The sequence below is a fragment of the Aquila chrysaetos genome, chromosome 1 (genome assembly GCF_900496995.4).
Source record: "Aquila chrysaetos chrysaetos chromosome 1, bAquChr1.4, whole genome shotgun sequence".
Lineage (NCBI taxonomy): Eukaryota > Metazoa > Chordata > Aves > Accipitriformes > Accipitridae > Aquila > Aquila chrysaetos.
This window is the reverse complement of record NC_044004.1, coordinates 20,785,135-20,810,528: the sequence shown is the minus strand read 5'-3', so window position 1 is coordinate 20,810,528 and position 25,394 is coordinate 20,785,135. Positions and strand designations below refer to the sequence as shown.

Genomic DNA, 25,394 nt, shown 5'->3' with positions numbered 1-25,394 from the left:
AATATCTTCTTTCATTTAAGAAAAAAAAAATTACAGAACTGAAAAGCTAAAGTAAGAATAAAATTTAAAGAACAAGGAATCATAACGTCAAGATAAGTAACTGATCTATGAAGGAATTTACAGTCTCTTACATACTGTTATTCCATGGGTATAGATTTTGATATTATAACATTGAGCTGGCAAGGATTCTTTCTAAGATAAGTTTCCAGCTCTTACGAAATTCTTCCACAACATCTTACCTCTACAATTCTCCATCTTGTAAGTATTCTAATACCATATAACCTCACTGTCAGACTTGTAAATTTAAAGATTAATGTAAGAAACTGCAAACTCTGGAAAGAACAGCGTAAAAGAAAAAGAGTGACCGTGAGGGTCACTGGATAAGACTAAAATGAAGATGGATTTGTTTACAGATTAAATACACAACTTGGCTTCTAGTACAGTGATGGAAACAGAACAAATTAAAAATTTCCAATATTATTATCACTAACTGAACAAGAGGAGCTCTTTAGAAATGTAATAAAATGGATAGAAATTTTATTGTTGGATTCAGAAATGCATTCACAATTCATAACAATGAAACAATTTACACTTAAGTCAGAAATACTATAAATCTCCTCTATCACTACAAAAGACATTCCACTAAATTTGCACTGAATCACATCAAAATATTAATACATTAATTCTGACTGATAATTCAGTATTAGATTTCTAGGTTTTATTCTGTAAATTAGGAGGCCATCTTAACTTTATAATTCTACACTGTCATCATGCTCTAGATGATTTGTTTCCTGTGTAACTCACAGGATATACAGATACGGATTTTTTAAAATTTTATTTTCAATCATATTTTAATCCAAAATCTCCTATTGTGTCACCATTAAGTTCACCGACATCAACAATGTTTACTCTCCATTCTCCGTGCCTATTCTAGGCATAGCTAGTAAAGCAAGTTCTGTTTTACTAAGATGTTCTGTGCTTGAACCATATAAAATAATGAGTAATACTATCATTTCTGACTTTAAAGATTCCATCACCATTTTCTTAATGGTTTGGTTTGATTACAGACAAAAGCCTCCAAATTCCAGAGAGTTCTGTTTAATGTCTGTTATTTCACAGTCTTCATAGATGACCCACAATTTCAACTGCATACAGGTCTACTATCTACCACCAAACAGTCTTATCAGCTTCACATATTGTAATTTATCAGCTTAACGTATTGCAATTTAAAGATGTAAAATGATTTATGAAATCAGTTGGAGAATTGCTCTCAGAGGAAAAAAGTTAGCTCCAAACTGTTCTTTGGAGAAAGAGAAGGTTATCACAAGTACAATTTAAAACTGCAGTTAAAAAAAAGAGACAATAGCATTTTGTTTTGTAAACAAAACATGGAGTTGTAAAAAACATGCCAAATTTCATTTGCTATAAAAGACAAATTGTTTGCAACACATTTAATAATTATTTTTCCCTTCACATAAAAGACTATAATGGATGCAAGTCAATGGCTGAGTCATCATTTCATAAATGCTTACCTCAAGAAAATCTTTAGGTGCATAAACAGGCCGGAAGAGACTTAGGTCTGAAATAAGATTTCAATGATGCTATATTAAAACCAAGAGATGAAAAAAACATGCAATTTTCCCATACCTGTAACACAATCTAGCAAAATAACATATTAAAGCAAAGATTAAAATAACATTATCACAGATATCATCACTACAACCACGACATATTCTCCAAGATTATGCTACTGTTAGTGCCTTAGTTTTGTAAACCCCAAGTAGGTGAACAGGAAGTTTTTACTAATTCCACGTAAGTCTTTAGATTGAACCATTCTTAGTCATGGGAGAGATATGATACTCAAAAGATGTTGGGTTTCTTTTTTTAACAGCATACTTTGTTGAATTAAATGTACTGCTGTCAAATAAAAAATAGGGACTAGTCATAACAATGCATGAAAAGTATTTGCCATCACAGAGGTGATACTGTGATACGAACTAGTACCTTTGCAAAACCATTTCTTTTAAGGAACTAGGATATGAACTAACAAGGTAGTCAGCTTGCTCTCCCAAAGGATAATATGACTGACTATTCTGTGCAAGTGTTATTTTTGCCTTTTGTTAATAAAATGTCTGAATGTAATTATCCATAGTTCTGAACATTTTCTTTCTATTAGCCTGAGCTTACACAAAGAGGAGCTATGCCCTAGCTGTATAAATCTCTAAAGCACTGGAATGAGGAGTATTATACCTTAACCTCTCACTGATGACTCAAAGTTAGTACAATAATTTGAAATAAAATAACAATGAAATGAATATTTATTTATGCATAATGACACATTACCAATGAGAAAAAAGATTGAAATCAGTTTACCTTGAAGTGATTACACTAATCTTTGACTGACAAATAATATGTACATGTTATTTTGCTATATACAAAAATTTATTGCACATAAATTTAGTTGTCCTTACCTGGCTCATCAGTTCCCATTTCATTCCATTTATTAAGCAGTTCTTTCTGTTCACTTACAGGCCTCTGAAAGGCACAAGAAAGTAACTCTTCTTTTTTTAACAGAATGAGTAAAAACATGTCTGTTTCAAATACATAAATTAATGTAACACTTTAAAAAAATAGACTGCCCTAGCAACACAAACTTATTTTGCTTACAAATTATCCCCAGCCTGAAGGTATATTCTACTGTAGAAAGTCCAAGTTCCAGTTCAAGGAAAAAATAAGCCCATTAAATAGTTTTATGTGTTTACTAATGAATTTTAGGCTATTTAGTAGTCAGCTTCATATTACTGAAGATTTACTGCTCATTCCATAGAGCTGTTGGACTTTGTCATCAAATTCATGCCCCCAGCACAGTCATGAAAAGCAAACACAGCTGCATCCTTTATCTCAAATGATGAATCAAAGAGGTTCTGCTACCCATCATAGATATACAACAGGAGAAAGATAAAGAACAAAACATTCTAACATTATTCCCCAGTTCCATGATTTTTAAAATTAAAGCTCTAAATTAATAAAAAGCAAACCAAAACAGAGCAGAATGAATGACAAACAAAATTAGCAATGTACCAGTATCTCTCTCTCCTAAAGTACCAGTTCAACTATAGCTTCCTCCAGCACACAAAGTGTATCTATATCACATACAGGTTATGCAGCTGGAAGTTACACAGCTGAGTCTGCACACAAAAATGCTCTATTAAGAGCAATGAACACAGCAATTAGCTTTGCAACATGCTGCTCCCTCAAGAGGATAATTACTATAACAGCAAAGAGGAAGATCTACCTATAGACTTCATCTTCTCCCAAGCTGAACTGATGCATACGTTGCCACTATCCCTGAAAATTATTCTGTATTAAAATTATTTGGATACCGGTGTTGCAGCTCTTGATAACCACATGTGAAATGAACATTACATTACAAGTGCGCAAGATGAGGCTTACTTTCCAAAAAATGTCAGTTTGGCAACGGAATGTTAATAATACATTACCTTCTGTGCTAGTGGGATACTGAGTTCTGTGCACATGCTGTTTAGACTTTTCAGAATTCGCTTCTCCCAGCTTCCCTAAAACACACATTTAAAAAATTAAATTATATGGAATTTCTTTTTCCTCTAATTGCATCTATCATGAAATAACAAGCAGCTTTTTAAAGTCATATATAAGAAAGGATAGCAAGAGTCACTGCCTGACATCTGCAAAAATGTCAAGGGAATATTTACATGCTTGTTTAAATGGAAACAACAGAGCAAACAGATTTAATCATTTACATCACAATAAAGAACCAGAAGAATGAGTTGTTCATATTTCAGATCTCCAAAAATCATGTACTTCACAATTTCTGATTTTTGACATATGCCTAATGATCAAGCTTCCTCTTATATCAACACTTAACAGATTTTTCAAACGCATATAAGCAGGGCAATCAACTGTGTACAACAAATGCCTTCTCCACTTTGTGACCTGAAGAGAATGCACACCACAAAAGGTACCTTAGATGTTTCCAGAAGTTAAAAAAGTTAGAAATTTGGTATTCTGTAATGCTCAAAAAAATAGTTCTTCTAAAATAATGCTCAGGAAATAGTTCTCTAATCAAAGAGAATAGAAGTAGACAATACCTCAGTAGCAAGTGGACAGCTTAAAGAGCAATCAGATTCTTCCAACTATTGCAATATACTTCAAACTTACCATATGATGCCTAATCCGCAGATAATTCAGAGGAATTTAATGCCAACTAGTATTGACTTCCTTGTCAACTGACTTAGGATTTTGCTTCCGTGATTACAGCAGCACTGGTGGGTTTTATATTTAATTTAGTTTTCTGTGGATAATGAGTCAGGCCTCGATCAAATGAATGCAAAGACTCCTCTTAATGTCATTTAGCTCTATTTATTATTTGTAAATTGCTCTAGACACAAATTCTACAACAGTTAGTTGCTGTCTAACCACATGTTCCTCAAACTTAAAAGTTCTGTCCAAAAGAGGCTGCAGTTTATTAGACAGGAAGCAAATGAAGGGAAGGGCAGATGTTCAAATGTTCTGTTAAAAAAATAAAAATTATATCTTGCCTATAATTGTTTCATTTTAGCTTCCATTTACAAGATCCTCTCATGACTCTTCCCGTCAAACAAAATAGCTATCTTTCACCAAAAATTTCTTCGCACAATCAAGTCATCGCTTTACCTTCTCTTGCATAAACAAAACAGATCTGATATTTGACTGTAAGGAATGTTTTCCAAAATGCAGTATTTTTTATAATATTCTGTATAATATTTTTATGTAACTGTATTATCATATTCAATGCCTTCCAAATGCTGCAGTTACAGAACACCATGCCACAAACTGGTTATACTCTCGCAGAGGGCTGGTGTAGGGCATTTACAGTACCCTGTTTTGCTGAGAAGTGTGGTTTTGTTGCTGGAAGAAATGATAAGTGAGAGAGCACAAAGACTACTAAGCCATATAGGATAATTAGGAAAGTGGAAACAAAGAAAGAATACAGAGGTGTTAGTAGCAGTTTAAAAAACAAAGTGAAATCATCAAGATCAAAATTAAGGGCAAGGTGGGGGGGGCAGTAAGCACGGATATGGTCCAAGATATAAAAGCTATAAAAGAAGCACAGAGGAGGAAGATGGCAACTTTGCAAGACCAAAAACCAGCTCATTCCAAGGAGTGATAGAGGTCGATTCTCCTGGTGTGACTGACAACTGCCAGAGCAGACACTAACCTGCTTATTGCCTTGGGGATGCAACATGTTAGTAATAAATCACTTCTGGATGCTCATAAACTGTGCCATAATTCAGCCTTCAAGGCTCTGCCAGGTAAAAGATGTTCAAATAAAAGCAACCAAGTCAAAAAAAAGTGAGGGTTACACAGCCTCTCCAAGCAAGACACCCTCCCCTCTGCCCAGGACAGCAGTTACCTGCAGTGAGCAGAAACAGAATGCAGTGTCCTCAACTGAAATAAAAGCCAGAGGCAGAATTCATAAAGTCACTTAATTGATGGGAACAATAAATTTTCCAAGATGATTCCTCTAATTTTATGAATAAATTTAACACAAAGAAAATACATTGCTGGGATTGCTATAGTTACAATGATAACCTTCAGTAAAATAGTTGAGACTGAGGAAGGCAGTACTGCAATTTGCAAACAATTTCAAACATGTCTATTACAAATCAGATTTATCTTATCATCCTGTAGCAAAGTCATTTATAAACTTTCACTGCAGTTAAATGAAACTGGGTAGAGAACAAATAAACTAAACAGAAATATGTCACAACTGCATAAACTAGCCAGCATTAGTTAGTTTTTTCCACAATAATGAATCCTAAAATTCTTTCTTCTAGAAGACTAGACAGAAATGGGATTCTTTCAGAGTGTACCCAATAAGACCTACTCTGCAGGTAGAATTCAAGGTGTCTGGGCACAGATTTCATTTGGTACATTTTCTCTAATCAAAACCTGTAAATTTCAAAAAGAAGAGAAATGTAGAAACTGTGTTGGTACTGCTCTCATTCTGATGCTCATGAAGTTTTCATTTGGCCTCTGATAACAGGCATAACTTAATTTAGGACTAAAGAAACCAAATCAATACATGATCTAAAAGAGATCTGAATATCCCCTGCTCCAACTTCTGTAACAAGAAACAGAAATTCTTTCAGGAATAATAAAAATGTTATCAAATCTCTTTTGACTTCAATACTTTTCAAAGAAAACACCATTTTTCTTTATCAACTGTTCAAGCACTCAAGTCTATTTTCTCAGAGACATTTAGAAACCAGGAGGTCTTAAGCAGATCTTCAGCAGTCACAGCATTAGAATATGTGTCATTTTAATTTTTTTAGAGTCCACCAGTCTCTTTCAAGAAAGAAAATTAATAATTTAGCTGGTTTTTGTCCTTTAGGGATTATTTAACTCTTCTGGGAAAAATTAGGATACGGATAGGAAAATCTCTATTATACTTTAGCAAGTTCCTTGTACCCATGCTCCTATTGAAATCAACTGTAATGTTACTCATATTTTAAATAGGACTGGGGAGGGCTCTAGCTCGTAACTGTAAACCTACAGGTCAGAATGCTTTTTTTGATTGTGTGTCTGTATAGCATGTACAACATGGGGAATCTGACCTTAGCTAGCCTAAAAACCTACCAGAATATCAACAGCAAATATAGCAAGGTACTTCAAGGTAATTTTCTAATCAAGTCTGTTGTTTATGTATTGACCTTGTTCAAAATGCAAGATCTGAAAATGAGCAAAGAGGAACACAGTAAAATTTAGGTACTGGGAGGAAAGGATTTGCTTTAGCAAAGCTCCACTTCAGTACGATCTTCACAGATTTGGCTAGAAGCATGGAGGTAAAGACTCTAATGAAGCAAGGGACAAACAGGTTAAAACACAGACAGTCTTATATTTTCCCAGAACTCTGAAGTGCAGTCCACCAGAGAACAATTTATCTTTTCAGGTCCCTGTACTTTTAGATAACCAGCTGATGCTACTCAAGTAGAACACACTGAATTACCCTTACGATTTCCTGAAGTAGTACATCAGAATTCCCATTTTTGTGAATGCAATCCACTACCCTAGTTTTAATAGCTACCCTACCTTCAGGAAGGCATACTGTATTGCAGAAGATCACCCAGAGTTATGTTTGCACAAATTTCAGATAAACCTATAATTTTTTTCATTGGAGACAAATTTAGAAGTCATGGAACAAAACTTTAAAGAAGATCAAGCAAAAATAAGTATTACTGACTCAAACAACATGGGTTCTCCAGAACCAGTAGAGTATTCAGCTTCCTTTGAAGATAGCTAGTTAACTGAACACTGCTTCACTCTGGAAAGCAGGAACTTTTCCCACTCCAATTGTGGAAAGCAGCTGCTGGAGCCAAGCAGACCTACTCCAATACAGAACTGGCTTCTCCTTTCCTGTTTTCGTGCTCCTTATCTTTGTAGCTGGACGCTGGGGCATCATATTTTATCAACCTATCTCCTCAAGTTTACTTGTTCAACATTTCTCTCAAAACCCTGAAACAACAAGCTCCTAGCTTACAGCTAAAACCAGGAAAAAGGACCTGTATGGATTAAAACATAAGAATGCATATTTATGAATTGCATGTTATGGGACTATTATGATAAGAGTTCCTGTTGAGATATATTGCGTTTGGCTTGTGAACTTTCTAAAATCTACATATGACAATTAAAAGACAGCTTCATGGTTGCTATCAGACTGTGTACACAATTCCTAACATTTCTTTGGACTCAGCTTCTTATGCTTCTCTTTAGCCCTTTCAGTTCTTATTTTTATGTTTTTCATTTCATTTCTTCATTGCTGTTTGCAGCAGAGTTGTCCTAAATCTAGCAAAGGCTTTCCCAGTGAATGCTGGAATCGAAACAAACAGTTGGAGAGGTCTTCAATCATTTCACCTCATCAAAATGTAGATATGAAAATAGTCAATAGAGCAGTTTAATGATAAGGGAATGTTTCAACTCACACTAGCCTCTGCTGGGCATGTAAAGAAAATTAGCAAAGTTCACATTTTTAATCCTAGAACCTAGTGCTAACACTTTGTCTACATTCAGATGCATAAGTTTTAAGTAATAATTCTGCTGTTTAACAAGGTGGGAAGAGGTGAGCTGTCTCCCCAAAATTGGAACCAGACCAAATAGCTCAGAAAACACCAGATGTGAAATAACCTGATGTTTTAAAGAAAGGTTCTAAATATTATATCTGACATTTTTCAGGAAACAAACAAACAAAAAAGACCTAATATTTCTCTATCTAGGAAAGACCTAAACAATGACAGACTAAAGCAACTGTACCCAGTTATCTATCTCAACACAATCACAGGAACAGCTCTCCAGCAGACGCAAGTAGAAAATAGACAGTATGTCACGTTAATATTAAAATATTAATGGCAGTACTTTTTCTACACTGGACAATACCACAACTACATGAATGACTTACAGCATTACTACTCATTGCCATTAATGCTCTATCCTTTCCTAGAAAGCTGGTTTTCTTTTGAGGTAGTGAAGAGAATACTGTACAAAAACTTCATTCTACTACCTAAGAATGAGAAAACAGAACCAATTTGAGGAGAAAAAGGGTTCATTATTAACATTTTAATATCTAGTCTAGAAAAATACTAATATAGTTTTAATCACTGATTCAAAGTCATTCCAATAACTGATATCAAAGTAAAACGGTTTTCAGACACTATTACGCTTCTTTCCAGAATTCTGAAGTAGAACAAAATTAATTAAGACAGAAAATGATAAAAAAAAAGTCAATGAGCTCATAACATTGGAACAGCATCTTAAACAGTGCCTGTGCATAATAAAAATCGAATATGATGTATATGGGAAACATTTTTCTACTAGGACAAATTTTGTTGATAGCTTCAAAATACTCTTTTCCAACTGTTGTGATGCTAAAAGACAAATAAGGTGAAAAAAAAAATCTACCTACAAATAAAACAAAACCAGTCTTCTACCTTCAAAACATTAATTAGATTTTCGATACCTAATGGAAGTAAATTGGTAAGTTTCCACTATTAGCTCACTCCCAAAAGTGTGCATTAGCAACCTGTGCATTTGCATTTTAGCTATTTCCAAATATTTTGAACAAACAACCAAAATCACAGAAACACTGATTCTGTAAGCTTTTTACATTGTTTATTGCTCTTTATTCAAAAAGAGTAACAAAATAAAACCTAGTTGTGATTCAACTGGTCTGATCATAATTGTTTTCTTACAGACCTATTATCTACAGTGATAAATGTGTGTGCATCTTGAAAATCAAACGCTCACATGTACCTCAGTGGCTTTAGAAAACATGTTAATTCCCTAACTGTGTATTTATTACTGTTTCACAGCTATCACCATTTATCAATATTTCTCTATGAAAAGGATTCATATGTCTTTATTGAAAAGTTGTATTTCAAGAAAGGATTTTAAAGAGGATCTACTGGTTTTGGCTGGGATAGAGTTAATTTTCTTCACAGTATCTGGTATGGTGCTGTGTTTTGGATTTGTGACCAAAACAGTGTTGATAACACACCAATGTTTTAACTATTGCTGAAAAGTGCATACATAGCTTCGAGGCCTTTTCTGTTTCTCACGCTTCCCCACCAGCAAGAAGGCTGGGGCTGCACAAGAAGTTGGGAGAGGACAGTGCTAGGACAGCTGACGCCAACTGAGCAAAGGGATATTCCAGGCCATGTGACATCATGCTCTGAATAAAAAAGATGGGAGAAAGAAGGAGGAAGGGGGGACGTTCAGAGTTATGGTGTTTATCTGCCCAAGTAACCATTACACGTGATGGAGCCCTGCTTTCCTGGAGATGGCTGAACACCTGCCTGCTGATAGGAAGTTGTGAATGAATTCCTTGTTTTGCTTTGCTGGCATGCGTAGCTGTTGCTTTACCTGCTAAACTGTCTTTACCTGTCTTTATCACAAGTTTTCTCACTTTTGCCCTTCCGATTCTCTCCCCCATTCTGCTGGGGGCAAGTGAGCAAAAGGCTGAGCTGCCTACCAGGGTTAACCCACCCCAGAGGATATGGGTGCATAATACCCTTTGAAATAGGGCTATGAAATTCTGAAATCAGTAAAGATAGGACTTCTCCTACTCGTTCCTAAACTATTAGAAAAACAGTTGCTTTCACATAGAGCTAAAAATATTGGTTACCGTAAGTATTGTATACACTTTTATAAAATAATAACCAATGAAACTGGTTTAGACAAACATACACATAGATACACCTCTGTGGTTTTCCCATAAGGAAACTGATAAGACTGATTATTTTCAGGCAGTAAATTGTGGCATTACATTTCACACCACAGAAGAAAAATTGTTTAATACAATCTTTGTCCCCAAATGCTAAAGACTGAAATCCAGGACAGCAAGATAAGACTTACTGCAATAAGCAACAATGTGATTGAAAAAGTAACACAATTTATTGAATAACTTGTAAAAGAACACTGCAATATATTTCTAGGCACAGCTGAGTTAAACACAATTTTATCCTTACCTCAGATATTTTCGTTAGATCATATTCTTGAAGCCTTTTTTTTTTTTTTTTTTTTTTACACTTTTATGTGGATTTTTTGTATTTATTTCAAATGGCATATATTGGACAAAAAATAAAACCAACGAAGCAAAAATATTTTTTCTCCTGACACCAAAAATCCTCATTTAATCTTTTATAGTCCAGTTTCTCTTATTTTCCTTCAATGTGCCTTAAGCTTCTTAGCTCTATACTTTTCGTCTTCCTTTCACATTTCTAAGTATTAAATATATCTCTTCCTTCCGGAGACCTCACTGTCTCTGCAGCCTGTTGTCTTTCATTGTGAAACTGCCTATGTCTCTTAAAAACAATATTTTTGTAACCCTAAGTGAAATGACCTATAGCTACACTTCTTCCCAACAAAATCAAATTCTCCTCCTTGACATATTTGACATTGTCTCTATTCTACAATATTCACTTACCTGCCACTATATCCTACTTCTTTCATGCAGAATTACTTGAGCATTTTTTCTATGTATGTAAAACGTCACATATACAACACCGTTATTAACTTCAATGCAATTACAAATTTGTGTTTTTCCTAAGGTATAAAACCTAGAAATTGTACAGTAACATTATACAGAGTAAATCTCAAATAGTCTAATCAAAGATCTGATATGAACAGTAACATTGATAACAACCAACCTGTGCTTTCCTCATGTAAGCTAACGGTTCTTTCATGTGCTCAGGTGGTGCCGCAGGATGACAGGGCGAAGGAAACCTTAAAGAAAGTATAGTACATTTTAAATGTTCAGATTTTTATTTTGTTTAATTAATCCTGTATTTGTAAACCTAAACATAACTTCTTTCATGAAAGCACTAGTAAAACCACTGTGTATGTTGATCAAAACTAAAAATAAATATTTTTAGAAGTATTTCTTCCTCATTCTTTCCTATGGACACAAACAATATAAAGATATGGAAGTATTAATTACATTTCAACATGAGTTCTTACATTAAAAACAATACTTCCTCATAATTTCACGTATTTGTAAAATAAAATCAAATAATTCTATGAACAAATCAGGTATTTTAAAAGTGGATCATCTTCACTTCATGTCATCTTTATGACCCCCTGGAACTTTTACTATCCAGGATATTATATTTTTTCAAGAGACAATATATTTTTTGGAGGATTTCCTTTTAAAAATCAATAGTGAACATGTACATGTCCAAAGCAATTAGAATTCTGTGGTGTTGACATAAACAAAGTTGAATATCCATTCATAAACTGCTTTATGTCAAAATATAAAAGCTGGAACAAAAATAAAACCAAACCAAAACACAACACTAATTTATCTTCCAGTAATGCAGATTATTTCCAATGAGTTATTGCCAAACATTTTATCCAGCTTAATTTTAACTGTCTCAAATGTCTTTCAGGAAACAAAATTTACACAAAGCTCCTCTTATAGTTAGCCTGAATTTTTATTTGTTTAAATGTATTCAATCAGTTCTTATCATATGATTTTGGGAAACCCTCCCCAAATTTCTTCCCATTTTTAACTGGTAAGGTCATTCTTTTACTTGCCGCTAATTTGTCCTGGACAGCTCTGTGCCTATGCGTAAAATGGAATGAATACTAACAGATTTCAGCAATGTTGTTTCTTGGCTTTACCACAGTGCTCATGAAATCATGGTATTCTTAGTTAATTTCAGTCTTCCAGGGCTAATCTCATTATTGTTTGCAGCTTATTTCCGTGAACTCGGAAGAAAGCATATGCATTAGTCCAAAAGGTAAATATTTTTCTCTTGAAAGATATGATGAAGATGAATCCTTACTAACAGATACATTTACAAGTATTTTGCTGAATCGAGTCCCTCTGAATCAAGTACTACTAAGACACATTGTTCAAAACTGGTAACTCTAATAAGCTTATTTAAATTAGCACAAACAGATTTGCATTCACAATTCTTATTAGGTAGTTGCATTTAGGGCTATATCTGTTATCAAATTCACCTTTCCACTTCTCCAGAATGTAAAGGCAACTTACGCTTCCCAGAAGTTGAATACGATATATGCTGAACAATAATAAAAGGGGAATTTCATTAATTTCAGTGTGTTTATGACCATATCCCAAGCATGATGAGCACTGATCTGGTAAATCTAGAGATCTAATACCTTAAAGATTTTTTAAATAATTAATACAACAAATATGTGCAATGCTGACACAAATATCTGAAAATTATCAAATTTCATTTACAATAACTACCTGAACTACACAAAAATTATATTATGACTGTTGGTACCTTTGGAATTAAAACAACAAAGAAATTATTAAAGTAACTACAAAATGTGGTGATATTTGCTTCACTCATTCTTTAAAATGTACTTGAGTCCAGTATTCTCACTAGGATGAAAAAGAAATAATGGCACTTTAAAAACAGAAATGAAGCAGGTACCCTTGGTATGACAGATCTTGCAGATAATAGTAACACATCATACATGTATATATACAAAGGAAACAAAAGTAAATCATGCGAGTAGAACTTATTAAATAAAAATACTAAATAAACTCACACATTGAGTTCACTATAAACAGCATTCTGAAGCTTCTTTTCCCAACCTGTTAAAATAGAAAAATATCCAGAAGACAACTTTAGGAATTAATGCTAACAGAACATGAATGAGAAGTTGCTTTAGAGTCACTGGTGTTTTCTGTCCTATCTCAATTCATGTCTACCTACCAGACAGACAGGAAGATATGAAGAAACCTTAACTTAATTAAGATAGGAAAACCTCCAAGTTGAAGTCTGTATAAAGGTTGAATACCCTTTATTTCCATCTACTGTTCAAATGATTACAATAGAGTTTTTGTTAAATAATTATATGCTATATTTTTCAAAGCCAACATATTATTAAAACAGCTATAAATATTAATAGACATGGTGTTCCTGGTGATCATAAATCTTATATCACTTATCATCAAATCTTCACATGATAGAGTTACATAGGTTACAACTTCCAATGGAAATTGGAAAATAACTAAGGGTAAAATTTTCAAGAGTACCTCCATGAATGTTAATTCCCATTTTCAGAAATGACTGACCACCTGTATCATTCAGAACTTTAAAAAAAATTACCAGTATCTTATAAAATGATAAAATCACTTCTTTGCATAGTATGTTTTTCAAAATGCTGCTGGAACCCAAGAACTTTTACCCTTTTAATTTTCTCTCTCTTTTAATAATCTGGAATCACTGAATGTCTGCTTCTGGCTACTGCCAGCAACAAGATACCAAGTTGCACAAACTACTATTTTCATCATGTGTGTCACATATGTTCTTACATAGATCTATACTATTCACAAATGTATCAATGAAGTATTACACACCTGACGTCTTCAGAAAATCCTTAATGTCTTCTTTTAGTGATTCCAGTTTAATTTCTGGTTTGTGTAGGCTAACCTAATATGAAAAATAAATAAATCAATAAATAAATAAGCATCAAGCAAGCACTAAAAACAAAGTAAATTGCGTATTTTAAGTTATGAAATAAGAAACAGACATGCTTAAGGGTACACACAAAGCAAACTTCTTCCTACTAACTTGATAATGGTAATTGCAGCCAAAAAAATCAGCCAACTTATTCCTCACTCAATGCCTTTGCTTTTACATCACTGCTAAAAGCTGTATGTGGGGAAGAGAGAAGAAGGGAGAGGGAGTACCCAGTGACATATATGCTTAATATTCTGAGCAAGTACCCCGCATACTTAGCACAAATGCTAGACTCTACACATTAAAGGATTTGTCATAAGGTACACAAGCAAATAACTAGAAGCGACTCACTGTATTGTACATGAAAGAATCAAACTGAAAATGTTCTGTAACTTCTCACTTAACCTCCCACAGTTCACCTCTTTCAGATAAGAAATTCCATCTTCAAACTTCAGATGAAAACTGCGGATCAAACATTCCCCACTGCAGCTGTGACTACCAGGTATATACAGCCTCTTGTAATGAAATGCACTCAACACAGACAATTAGGCACCAACCAGCTGTACAACAGTACCATGACGCTACCACGCAGAAGCTGCTGCAGATTTTTCAGCAACAGCAGGAGCAGCTGCTATAGCATCTCCTTCTTCTTCTATAGCTAGACGAAGAGGAAAAAATAAATAGACCACAAAGGTCCAAAAGGGCAACAATCAGAAACTCAGGAGTTTCTATGAAGTGACTTCTAAAACATATTTTCCTAAACATGGAGTGTGGCCATAGCTGATTAACACCAGAGGATAAAGCTAGAGGTTTAGGAAAGAATAGCAACCCTGGCTACTAACTTGAAAATAACACTGGAAGATCTATGTGCAACTTACTCCAGTGCCATGACAGCACAAGGCATATGCTAGAAGCATATGGCCACATCATCTACCTAGAAATGTGAGATATCTCTTACCAAAAGCTACTCAGCAATATGCTGTAGGCATATCACATGCTGATTCTATTGCAGTAAGTTATGCTGCTATTAAAAATAAACTTTCACCAGCTTGCGCAGTTTGCCAGCCCTAACAGTGCTGCTGACAGCATGGCATGCTTTAGGTCCATCACACACAACCAGCAAACTCCACAATCCTACCATTTTTCTTACAGTTTATACACGGAAAAGGGTATTTGCTGTGCTGCACAGCTTGCTGGAAAAGTTGGTCTAGATGAATTCACAATGCAGAATTTTAAGGAAATCTTTCCATTTTCCCTAGTTGAAAGGAGGAATGGCCAATAATGCAGAGACTGATAGCATCAGCATTTCTGTTCTTATTTTAAGTCACCTTGCCATTACAGGTAAGGAACGCTTTTATATTTGGTTTATCGACTGCAAGAGCAAAGAGACTGTAAGCATGCTTTCTGAGAAAGAAAGGTGATCATAAGCACAAACCGTAAGATGTGGTGAGTTGCATAACTCTCATGTCAAATGACAAACACGTATTCCATTCAGCACAATGGTAAAAGCTGGCAAAGGATCATCACTAAAGGCAGGGAAACAAAAAAAGGTTTCATGGGAGTTCTTGGGCAGCTCACAAAATACCCTTTTAAGCAACAGCCTCAAGAAGTATTTTATGATGGATTCCTTCTGAACCTACTTTGATGGAAAGTCCTACGTTGGTTTTGGACTGATGTACGTCAGGCTGAGTTTAATTTTTTTCTGCTGCAAGGCAGTGGTTTTGTACCTCTCCCGTATGAATTTTAAATAAAGTAATACGCGTCAAACTGGGCAGATTGTGCCTTACTGTTCCTTGGAAATTTTTGCACACACTTTTGTAAATGTTCAACTTTGTCTTCTGGGTTAAATATGACCAATTTTAATCCCAAGGTCCATGGGCTGTTTACCTATGTGGCCTGGTACACATGCTTCAAAATCCTTTCTAGATATGCAAAAAACTCCTCACAAATACAACTCATTGACATATGATGAATCACCAAGGAAAAAAAAAGCTTTACAATCTACTAAAAAGTGGGTTCATTGTCTTGACACTGTAAACAGTGCAAGAAGTGACAAAAGTACAATCAGGAGAACAGGATTTTAACTCTGCTGTTCATACATCTGTAAAATTATGGCTCATTAAGGAAGGTCTGATACTTATATTGATGAACCTTTTTTTTCATGGATTCCTGGAAATTCTGGAAATTGATACAGTGTGTTGCATTAAAGGGGATAAAGGAGTTCAGTCCACACAGATGACTTCTTATTTTCCCTGTCAGGCCAAAAGATACAACAGAGGACTTTCTTGTAAACTGCTGTTCCCAAGAGAGCCTGTTCCCCAGCTGCAGAACAAAGAAACAGCAACACTTTTGTATGCAGCAGGGTGGCAGTCGAAAAGGAAGCAAGATAGGACTTTGGGGGAAAACTTTCTCTGAGGATTATGTTAGTGCATCAATCTCCACCAGTTACTTTCACCTCTTCACACCCATTTATTCAGTCAAGTTCTATTTCACCATTCCTAGCCCTGCTGCAGCTGCAGCAAATAGAATCAGACTCGTTTAGGTTGGAAAAGACCTTTAAGATCATTGAGTCCAACCATCAACCCAACACCACCATGGCCATTAAACCATGTCCTGAAGTGCCTTGTCTACGTGTTTTTTGAATACCTCCAGGGATGGTGACACCACCACTTCCCTGGGCAGCCTGTTCCAATGCCTGACAACCCTTTCAGTAAAGAAATTTTTTCCTTATATCCAATCTAAACCTCCCCTGGTGCAACTTGAGGCCATTTCCTATATATATATATTCCTATATATCCTAAATATTCCTATATATCCTAAATATTCCTATGCTAATCTTTAATTTATCAAAACTTACTTCTAGCCTCTTCCCTGTGTTCTTTTCCTTCTCTGGACTGCAAAATGCCCTACTGAGACAAATATTCACATAAGAAACATGAAAATTCCCCCCCAAATTATGGGGGCACTTCTGTCTCCACTCTTGCCATTTCAGGATGCAATTGCCAAAGCCTCCTCCCATTTCCACTTCTACTTTTGTTTACTTCTGGATTATGACTGATACATTCCTACAGTGCTAAGCAGAGCTACAGAGCCACAGAAACTGTTACTGTTACAGACTCATTGCATACTAGATTGCTGATCAGTTTTCAAATCAGAAATTAGACACGTGAAAGGTGAGAATCTGGCAGATGGTCCAGCTAGCGGCTGCAGCCAGTCCTAACACAGAAGAACATACTCTAGCTCTGTGTAACATAACCAAAGAAGAAAATACTTATTTTGGTAGGTGAAAAGATATGCCTTCAGAATTGCTTTGCCGTAACTTAACAGAATGGTACCTCTTTGGAATTTATATGGGTGTTTATGGGAACTAAATTGAGGAGTCAAGGAGAGTTAGCAGAGCTAATGTTCCAAAATTACTAGACCAGGTCTCCCACATGCTTTCATCTTCCCTTTGGACTAACTAATCTAACTTATTTCTGTATTGTACTACATTGCAAAATACATTTAAGTGGTTATATTTTAGGTAGGATTTGTTTGTTGTAAACTTCTTGGTAGACCATACTGCCTAAGCCTCATTTGCATTTTCATCCCCTATGAGTTTTTGGTAGGATGATTTTGCCAAAATTTGCCAAAATTTGCCAAATTTTATTTATATAAAAAGCATTACTATGATTTACACTGCTAAAAATACCTGGCTAAGGTTTATTGGGAAAAAAACACCTTGATGAGATTTGTACTAATGAACTGAATTAATTTCCTGCATGATCAAAAGGCAGCATACATCCAGGTAGAGCTACAGACTCCAGTTTCAATACACACACCTTGATGTAAGAGTATCTTTCTTTCAAAAAAAAAAAAAAATCTGGTACTATAAGGAGGCTATCACAAACAAGTTAAAGGAGAGTGAGCAATATAGGGGAACAACCTGTGAAGGCAAAGAGTGACAGCCAGACCAGGGAAGAAATCACACTATTCAGGGGCTCAGTCAGGCCAACACAGAGTTCTGAAAGGAGACAGGGATGAATGTAACACATTTCAGCATGCAATAACAAATGATTTTTAATAAAAGTTAATGCCTACCAGTTTCTTTTCGCATATAACTGGCACTGTGCATATTCTTATGGATAGGGCACCAGGGTTCAGGCATTGGGTGTCCATGTTCATCTACAGTCTTGGTCAGCTTCTTGCAAATCAAGAAGCAACTGGATGTTACACATTCCTTCATAAAACAAGCTATCATTACAGCATTTCTTGGCACCCTCTTTTCCTTCAGCTGTACAGAAGAGAAAGGATAGTTCTGGGACTTTCAAAATTTTGCCAAACCTTCTGAAAGGTGGCTAAGCTACTACTAGCAATCCATTCTGTACATCTTCTTTGCCTTTGATTTTGGCAAGGTATCCTGCTGGAATCTGGGCAGTCACCATCATAAGCGATACTCTAAATGTATTGCGCTTTCTGCACTTGGATGCCAAGACGGAGGAAAATTCAGACACTCAACACTGATCTGGCTGAAAGCAAGCAAAAGGATAGCACAGTCCTAGCTGGAAAAAGTTGGTGGGCATAGTAAATTGATTTGCAGAGCAACTGAACACAGAGACAAATCTATTTGCAAATTTGCATCTAAATTTGGAAATGGCATTCAATCATCATGACTAGAGCAGCATTGATCATGCAAGAGGACAGATGAGCCATCAAGGCACAGAACTCAAAAGAAGTACAGGAAAATAGCTAGAGGACCAGCAATGTACTACAAAGAGGAGGCTTGACAGAACAAAGTGTTCCAGCGTAACTCCTGAGTTAAACTATTTCTTTTCTCAACAAGAATAAACACTGCAGAGAAGTGATCCAACTATACTGAAATGTGGAACAGCATCAGGTGAACACATATTTTTATCCTGCTGCAAACAGTTCTGCAAATAACTTTATATAATCTAAATATTTTTACAGGCTATCCACCATAATTTCTCTTCAAAGTCTTTTTGTTTTAGATAAGTACGTACACTCTCAGAGCATTTATTACTGTTCGTTATGATTTTGCACAAGTGCACAATGTTTTTAGCTTTTATTGCTATTATTTCCCAAATTACAATAAAGCACACAACCCCAAATATAGTCCAAGTTTAGCAGAAGTAAATTCAATGAAAGCTAGTAAATATTCACCTTTTCTCACATACTCCTGTCTGCCATAACTAGATTTTATCAGGATCAAGCCAACTTCTTAAAAACCACTTCAAGTATGACCACAACAATTTCAACATAAACAGTCTCTAAACACTTAAAATCCTACAAATTTAAGGGAGTGATTTTGGTTTTGGTTTATACATTTCTGTAACAGAAAGGGGAAACATTCTGAGCATAACTAAACAAATTTCAGTTAAGTGTAAAACCCTGACTACACTGACAATTTTCCCATCTTCTACATTTCTACAGTAATTACACTAAGGGAAAAAGTATTTTGAACTTTCTTATACAAGTAAAGATAACCTAGCAGTTGAAACAGAGAGCTTCAATTAGCCTTATGCAGGAATAAACAGCTTCAAACGTTATGTTCTCCTGCAAGATATGCAGGATACATTTTAATAATATAATTGTGACATTTTAATACATTTTCTAGGTTTTATTTGAATATAAAATTAGTGCTGCAAATAAAATACATACACACAAGGTAAAACATTTTAGTAATCTACATTACTAAAAAAAAAATCTGCGAATCAAGCTTGCACTGCTTCTGAACTCCATGATCTGTTCAACATACACAAAACTGCATTCAATTTAAAATTCACTGTACCACAAATGTTACTGCTGAACCATTTAAACCAAAGTACAAGCTCTATCAGGAGAGGACAGTAAGCCCTTTGTTAAATACAGTGCACGAAAACGTATCATTAATTACCTATGATGACTCATGAGCCTATGTTTATTTTCTAAGTTTTATTAAATAAATGCTACATTTCACAGAAACATTCTCCTCCTTAATTTGATCTTTTACTTAAGTAGGGATCAGTATCAATTTCTTTTTTTAATTGTTGGGAGAAATATGTCATGAAAATAATATCCTTGGATATCTTGCAAACCATCCACTCCACATAAATTATTCTAAGGTGTTTACCTGTACTCCCTTTAGAAGCACACAGATGGGCAATACCCCAGCTGCAATGTTCCTAGCGCTCCCAGAGCAAGCTCCTCTCCTTTTTTGCCCCATCTGAAGTCTTGTGAAGACCCTTACCTCTCAATTTGATTAATATTTTCTTTAAACCTTTCTGGCACTAGTCACAGGCCGGCTCAAAGAGTGATGGCAGAGTCCTCTCCTCTGGACAATCACTCTGATCATGACATATCCTAGCACATCGCCTCTCCACATCTTGTTCATACCGTCAGGTACCTCCTAAAATGTTTTCTCACTCCCAAACTTAATACTTAGTTGTCAGACAGGGGTGGGACGGGGTGTCAGAGCTGATTCTTACACTCAAGTTACCACTTTTAGCCTACTTTGACAGCCATTACCCTGTTTATCTCCAAGTTCTCCTTCAAGTTGTCCCACTACAGACATACCTACAAGAAACAGATCTGAGAACGTCTACACAGAAAATGCCTGGAGGGATTCCTTGTATTGTGAGTCTTTCTTGTTCAATTTAAAACATAATTTAGAACTTTTATCTTTCATCTTATTTTCACCCCCTGTTTTAGAAAAGCTCTTTAGGAATAAATTACTGAGGCTTTTGTTTGCTGGTTTGAGGTTTTTTTTAACTTTACTTGTTATTTGCCACTGGCCACTACAGGTTCCAGCCAACTCAGAATCAGACTGATTTCTGTTAGAGGTCTGCAGAGGACAAAAAGTAAGACTGGTTAATCTTAACTGATTAATAAAGCCTGGCTTCCTTCAAACATGAAGAAAAACAAAGTTTCTGAATTGTCTGCAAATGAAAATTTGTTTAAAAGGTAGCACTTTTTTCATGTCTCTCAACTGTTCCATTTTTACTGTCAGTTCACTGACAGAGATTTTCCCTAAAACAAAATTTTTGCAAGATTTCACAAAAGAAATTGTTTTCAAGCTGCATTTTGTGATTGAAGATGTCCGTGTCTTAGTTTTTCTAACCACCTCTAATTTTTACCTTAAAAACATTTTATTCACACAGGGAAGAGAAAAATTAAGACAAAAGCAAACAAATTTGGTTACAAACTCTCACAATTAAAGTTGTGCCTGAGAAACTGAGATCAGATTTCTCCTCCGATACCCTAGTAACCCCAGCAACAATTCTACCTGTTGAAAAGCTACTATCTAGTATTTTGGCTCTTTATAACTGTTATTCTTTCCTTTCAAACACAGTACAAAATACGCTCAGAAGAAGCTCCAAAGCAAATGACAGGCATATTTACACTCTCTTCTGCTTTAATCTCTTTGTATTAACTGCAGGCACATTACCAATATACCAAAACTCAACCTACAAAATCAACCTAACATTTATTTTCCAAATTGCCACTAACAAGCATATGACCCTATATCTACTTCAGTCCTCGGGACAAAAATGTGATTATCTTGGTATTCCCAGAGCTAAAGCTGTGACAGCAGATCATTTGATGCCCATGCCAAACTTATTTCAAAGAGATTGTGTATCACAGTCCTTGACACTAGCTCAGGCTGTCAGTGACAGCTAAGCATAGCACTGGTGTGATCAGTTCATAACCACAGGGCTACTCTATCACCTCTCACAAATAATGTCGGGATATTGTGCTTTCCCCAAAATTCTATTAACTCATGAAAGAAACTGTTCGTTTTGAGCTCTCCTTCCTGGACATTAAAGAAGGGATGAATTTACAAAACAGAGTTTTTGTTAATAGTTAAAATACTGTTTGTGAGACTACATGACCTCTCAAAAATTTCAGGCAATATTATAATGAACCTTATGATCCATTCTGACTTTCATGTTTTCAGAGATGGTAAATACTTTTGAGGAATGAGTAGCAGCAACATCATTTTCTACACTGACAGACAAAGAGGAATCTTCGTAAAGGTAAAATATAACTGTAGTATAAATATCCAAAACAATAAGTAAGTTTTACCCTGATGCACTGCCTCAAAAAAAAATTCTCAAAATATAGTACGCATCCCCAAAAATAGTTTAAAATCGCCTAAAAAGGGACCACCTGTAGATCAATACTGCAACCAGTGCAGACAAAGCATTGTTCAGAAACTGAATGCTAACCAGGAGACAAAGAAAACCCATCACATCCTATCAATAAACTGGAGTTCAGGTGTGATGCACAGCAATAGCAAAGATTTCATATTTGATAATGCAACTTCAGAAATACCCCACATAATGGGAGGGAAATCAAGTTTTAATTTAATACAGAGAGTAGCAAAATCCAGATACCTTCAGAATTCTGTACACCTGCTGAGGGATAGACAAAAATAAGGAACTCACTGATAGGGCCTTTGCAACTGCATAGTATAGCAATAATATGACTATACAAGCATTATAAATAAAACAAGTCTACACTGTACATGAAAGAACATAAATGCATGCAAGGCCAATTAAAAAAATTCAAGATCAAGGAGAACATACAGATTCCTGACAAAGAGGGTGAACATTTGGCCCTATTAATTTAAACTACAGGCTCCAAAAGATGACTCTCTACATTGAGAAATCCTCTAGCTGATGTATCTAAAAACTTTCGTCTTTCAGATCACTACACTGAACTACAGCTCTGATTTAATCTTCTACTACAAACTCTCCAAACACCCACTCTAACAATCAACTTGCATATTCATTGCCCCGTTATTTTCTTTCCCCTTAGCACTTCATATGACTAGAATAATCTTCTGATCTACATATACACATTTTTTTTCTCCTCCAAGACATTTGTAAAACAGTGTTCTGCAAAGCTATCATGACAGATTTGGCTGTGGTCATTACACTGTGTTTATTTATTTTATAGGTTACCTTTATGCTTTGATTCTGCAGAGTTTCTGGTTGTATTGAGTAAATTGATATGCTATTAGTCAGGGAGGGATTTAGGCATTTAACTGCCCTTTCAGATATCAAACACCGCCATGGTAGGGCACTGCTAAGGTCCTCAGAGTGTCCACCTGTACCAGAATGGCTGTACAGAATAGCAATCCACCAGCAGCATTTAAACACCCCACCAAGTCCTGACGACACCAGACTTCCTCGTGTTTCAAAACAAGCATGCAAAGTATCAAATGACTGTGAAATCAGGCCTATGGGAGATAGAGACAAAAGAATGAATGCAAAGGTGAGTACATACAGGTTTTATTATAATCAGTAACGGAGTTGTTAAAAGAGAGTCCTGTTCACTGCCTTTATTGAGGACAAGGTCTTAAACTTGACTCTCCGCAACTCGTGTCAGGCTATCTATTTGGGATGCTGAACTCTGCAGGACACTTAGCAGAACCCAACGTCTATACTCTCTTACAATTCCAGCCCCCTTCAAGTCGTGCACGTTTGCTTATTCATGTATTTAGAGAGCAGTCAGTCCACAGGAGCAAAGCAGACAGATATTTAAAAAGGCATTTAGAGACCAAATCAGCAAATTTTAAAACAAAACAAAAAACCAGAAAAGGCATGCAGTAATGTCACTTGCTAAGGAAAGTTTTAGGCACATTCAGAGAACAAAGTCATGCTTTATTTAAAAACTCAACAAAACTAAGGCCAATAATGGACATTCTATCCTAAAAAAGATCAGCACAATTTTAAGCACTGTTTGCAAAAAAAATAAATAAACTCCAAGATTTTACAAAGCCCAACCCAAAATATTTCAGTAATGCACAATAATCATTATAGCACCACTACTATGTCATTATGGTCATGAAAATTGACACAATTGTAATCTGAAACACCATAAATGAAGTTCAGCTGAAATACGAAAATCTGGTTTCAAGTCCAGATAAGCTACTAAACAGAAGAAAGCAACTGTTTTCCCAGCTACAAAAAGGTACTTTCATGTGAGCTTTTCATTTATTTTCACTTCCTTTCACCAAATCCTCATTTTCTCAGAGGCACTCTGGAGGAGGAAGGGGGGGCGGGGGGTGTATTTAAAACTTTCCAAATTACAGGTTAAAAGACAAAGCGATTCATTTTAGTAACTATTTGAAGCAGTGAGATTTCAAAAGCATAGTCTTCATATTCACTGCGAAATCCTTCAGTCCCAAGGTGAGAAACTATAAATATAACCAGACCGCCCTCCAGCCCCGTCGAGGAGGGAGGGAGGGCGGGAAGGCCCCGGGCCCCCGGCGGAGGCCGCACTGGCCTGGCCGGGCCGGCGGCGACGGCCGGGAACAAAGCCGACGGCCGGGGAGGGAGAGCGGGAAAGGGAGTCGGGCCTGGGGGCACAGCGCCAGGTCGGGGCTCACCCGGGCCTGTCGCTCCAGCTGGGAGTGGAGGCTGGAGCCCTTCAGCCGCTGCACGATCCGCGCTATGGTGAGGGAGAGCCCGCTGTCCGGGTCCAGCATCGCGGCGCGACGCCCCTGCCCGCGGGCGGGCTGCTGCACCGGACCGCTTTCGCCGCCGCACCCCGCCTCGCTAACCGGCGTTACCAGGCAACTGCGGGAGCGGTCCGTCGCGGCGGCAGCGGCCGGGTGGAAAGCGACGCCTCACGGAAGGGTTCCGCACCGCCGGTGGTGACTTGAGCGGGACAGCGTGCCCCTCCGCTGCCCGGTGTGGCGCAGGCCCCCCGCGGCCCCCTCGCCGCTCAGCCCGGGAGGCCCCACGTTGTCCCCAGAGCCGGGGAGACCGCCCCGGTGGTGCCGTCAGCAGCCGCCTTACCCCCGCTGGCAGGCTGGCAGGCTTCCTCCCGCCCGCGGGCCACGCACGCCTTGGGCTGGGTAACGGTTGCCTAAAGCTCTGGTGAAGACCTCACGCGCTGCTTCGGTTTCCTAAATAAACGTTTGTAGTGTGTCATTGCTAGAAGGGAAGTGGGAAGCAAGCGTAAGGAAAGCCTACGCGCGGGCCTTGGGCTTCGGCCGCACGGCCTGAGAGCAGCACCTGGCCGCGCGTGCCGGTGTTGGAGACATCCGAAGGTGCCCGGCCTGCTGGCTCTGCCCGTCGCCTCTGCGGGCCTTGCGGGGAAAAGTGTCCTCGTCCCCGCAGTCCGCGTGACTGCTTCAGCCGTACGTGCGTGTCCGACCGCTCACCTAGCAGAGGCGGTTCGGCACAGCAGCCTGCAAAGGCATCTCTAGCTGCTGTCACTCACTCGTCGCCGCCTGCCAGGCCAGGTGGACTATAACCGGCTATGAGCGTTCCAGGTCTGTCTCAATAACGAGTTAAATAATATCTTACATCATCATTACTTACAGCTTAATTAACCTGTCTGGCTTTGCCTCGGAAAGGACTAAGCTTCGTCTTACAGTCAGCTATTGCACCT

At 37.0% G+C, this 25,394-nt stretch overlaps 1 protein-coding gene across 1 annotated transcript in view; it reads right to left on the bottom strand.

The window, feature by feature from the left end:
• TBC1D19 (TBC1 domain family member 19) overlaps nt 1-24,563 on the bottom strand; it is a 52,755-nt gene extending 28,192 nt beyond the window's left edge. The window contains exons 1-7 of the mRNA XM_030024552.2: nt 24,385-24,563; nt 13,910-13,982; nt 13,096-13,141; nt 11,220-11,295; nt 3,501-3,575; nt 2,472-2,535; nt 1,533-1,579 (exon numbers count right to left, since the gene is read on the bottom strand). Of these exons, the coding sequence (XP_029880412.1) occupies nt 1,533-1,579; nt 2,472-2,535; nt 3,501-3,575; nt 11,220-11,295; nt 13,096-13,141; nt 13,910-13,982; nt 24,385-24,483 (480 nt within the window). The 5' untranslated portion in view covers nt 24,484-24,563. The remainder of the gene's footprint in view (nt 1-1,532; nt 1,580-2,471; nt 2,536-3,500; nt 3,576-11,219; nt 11,296-13,095; nt 13,142-13,909; nt 13,983-24,384) is intronic.
• Between the last annotated feature and the right edge of the window lie 831 nt (nt 24,564-25,394).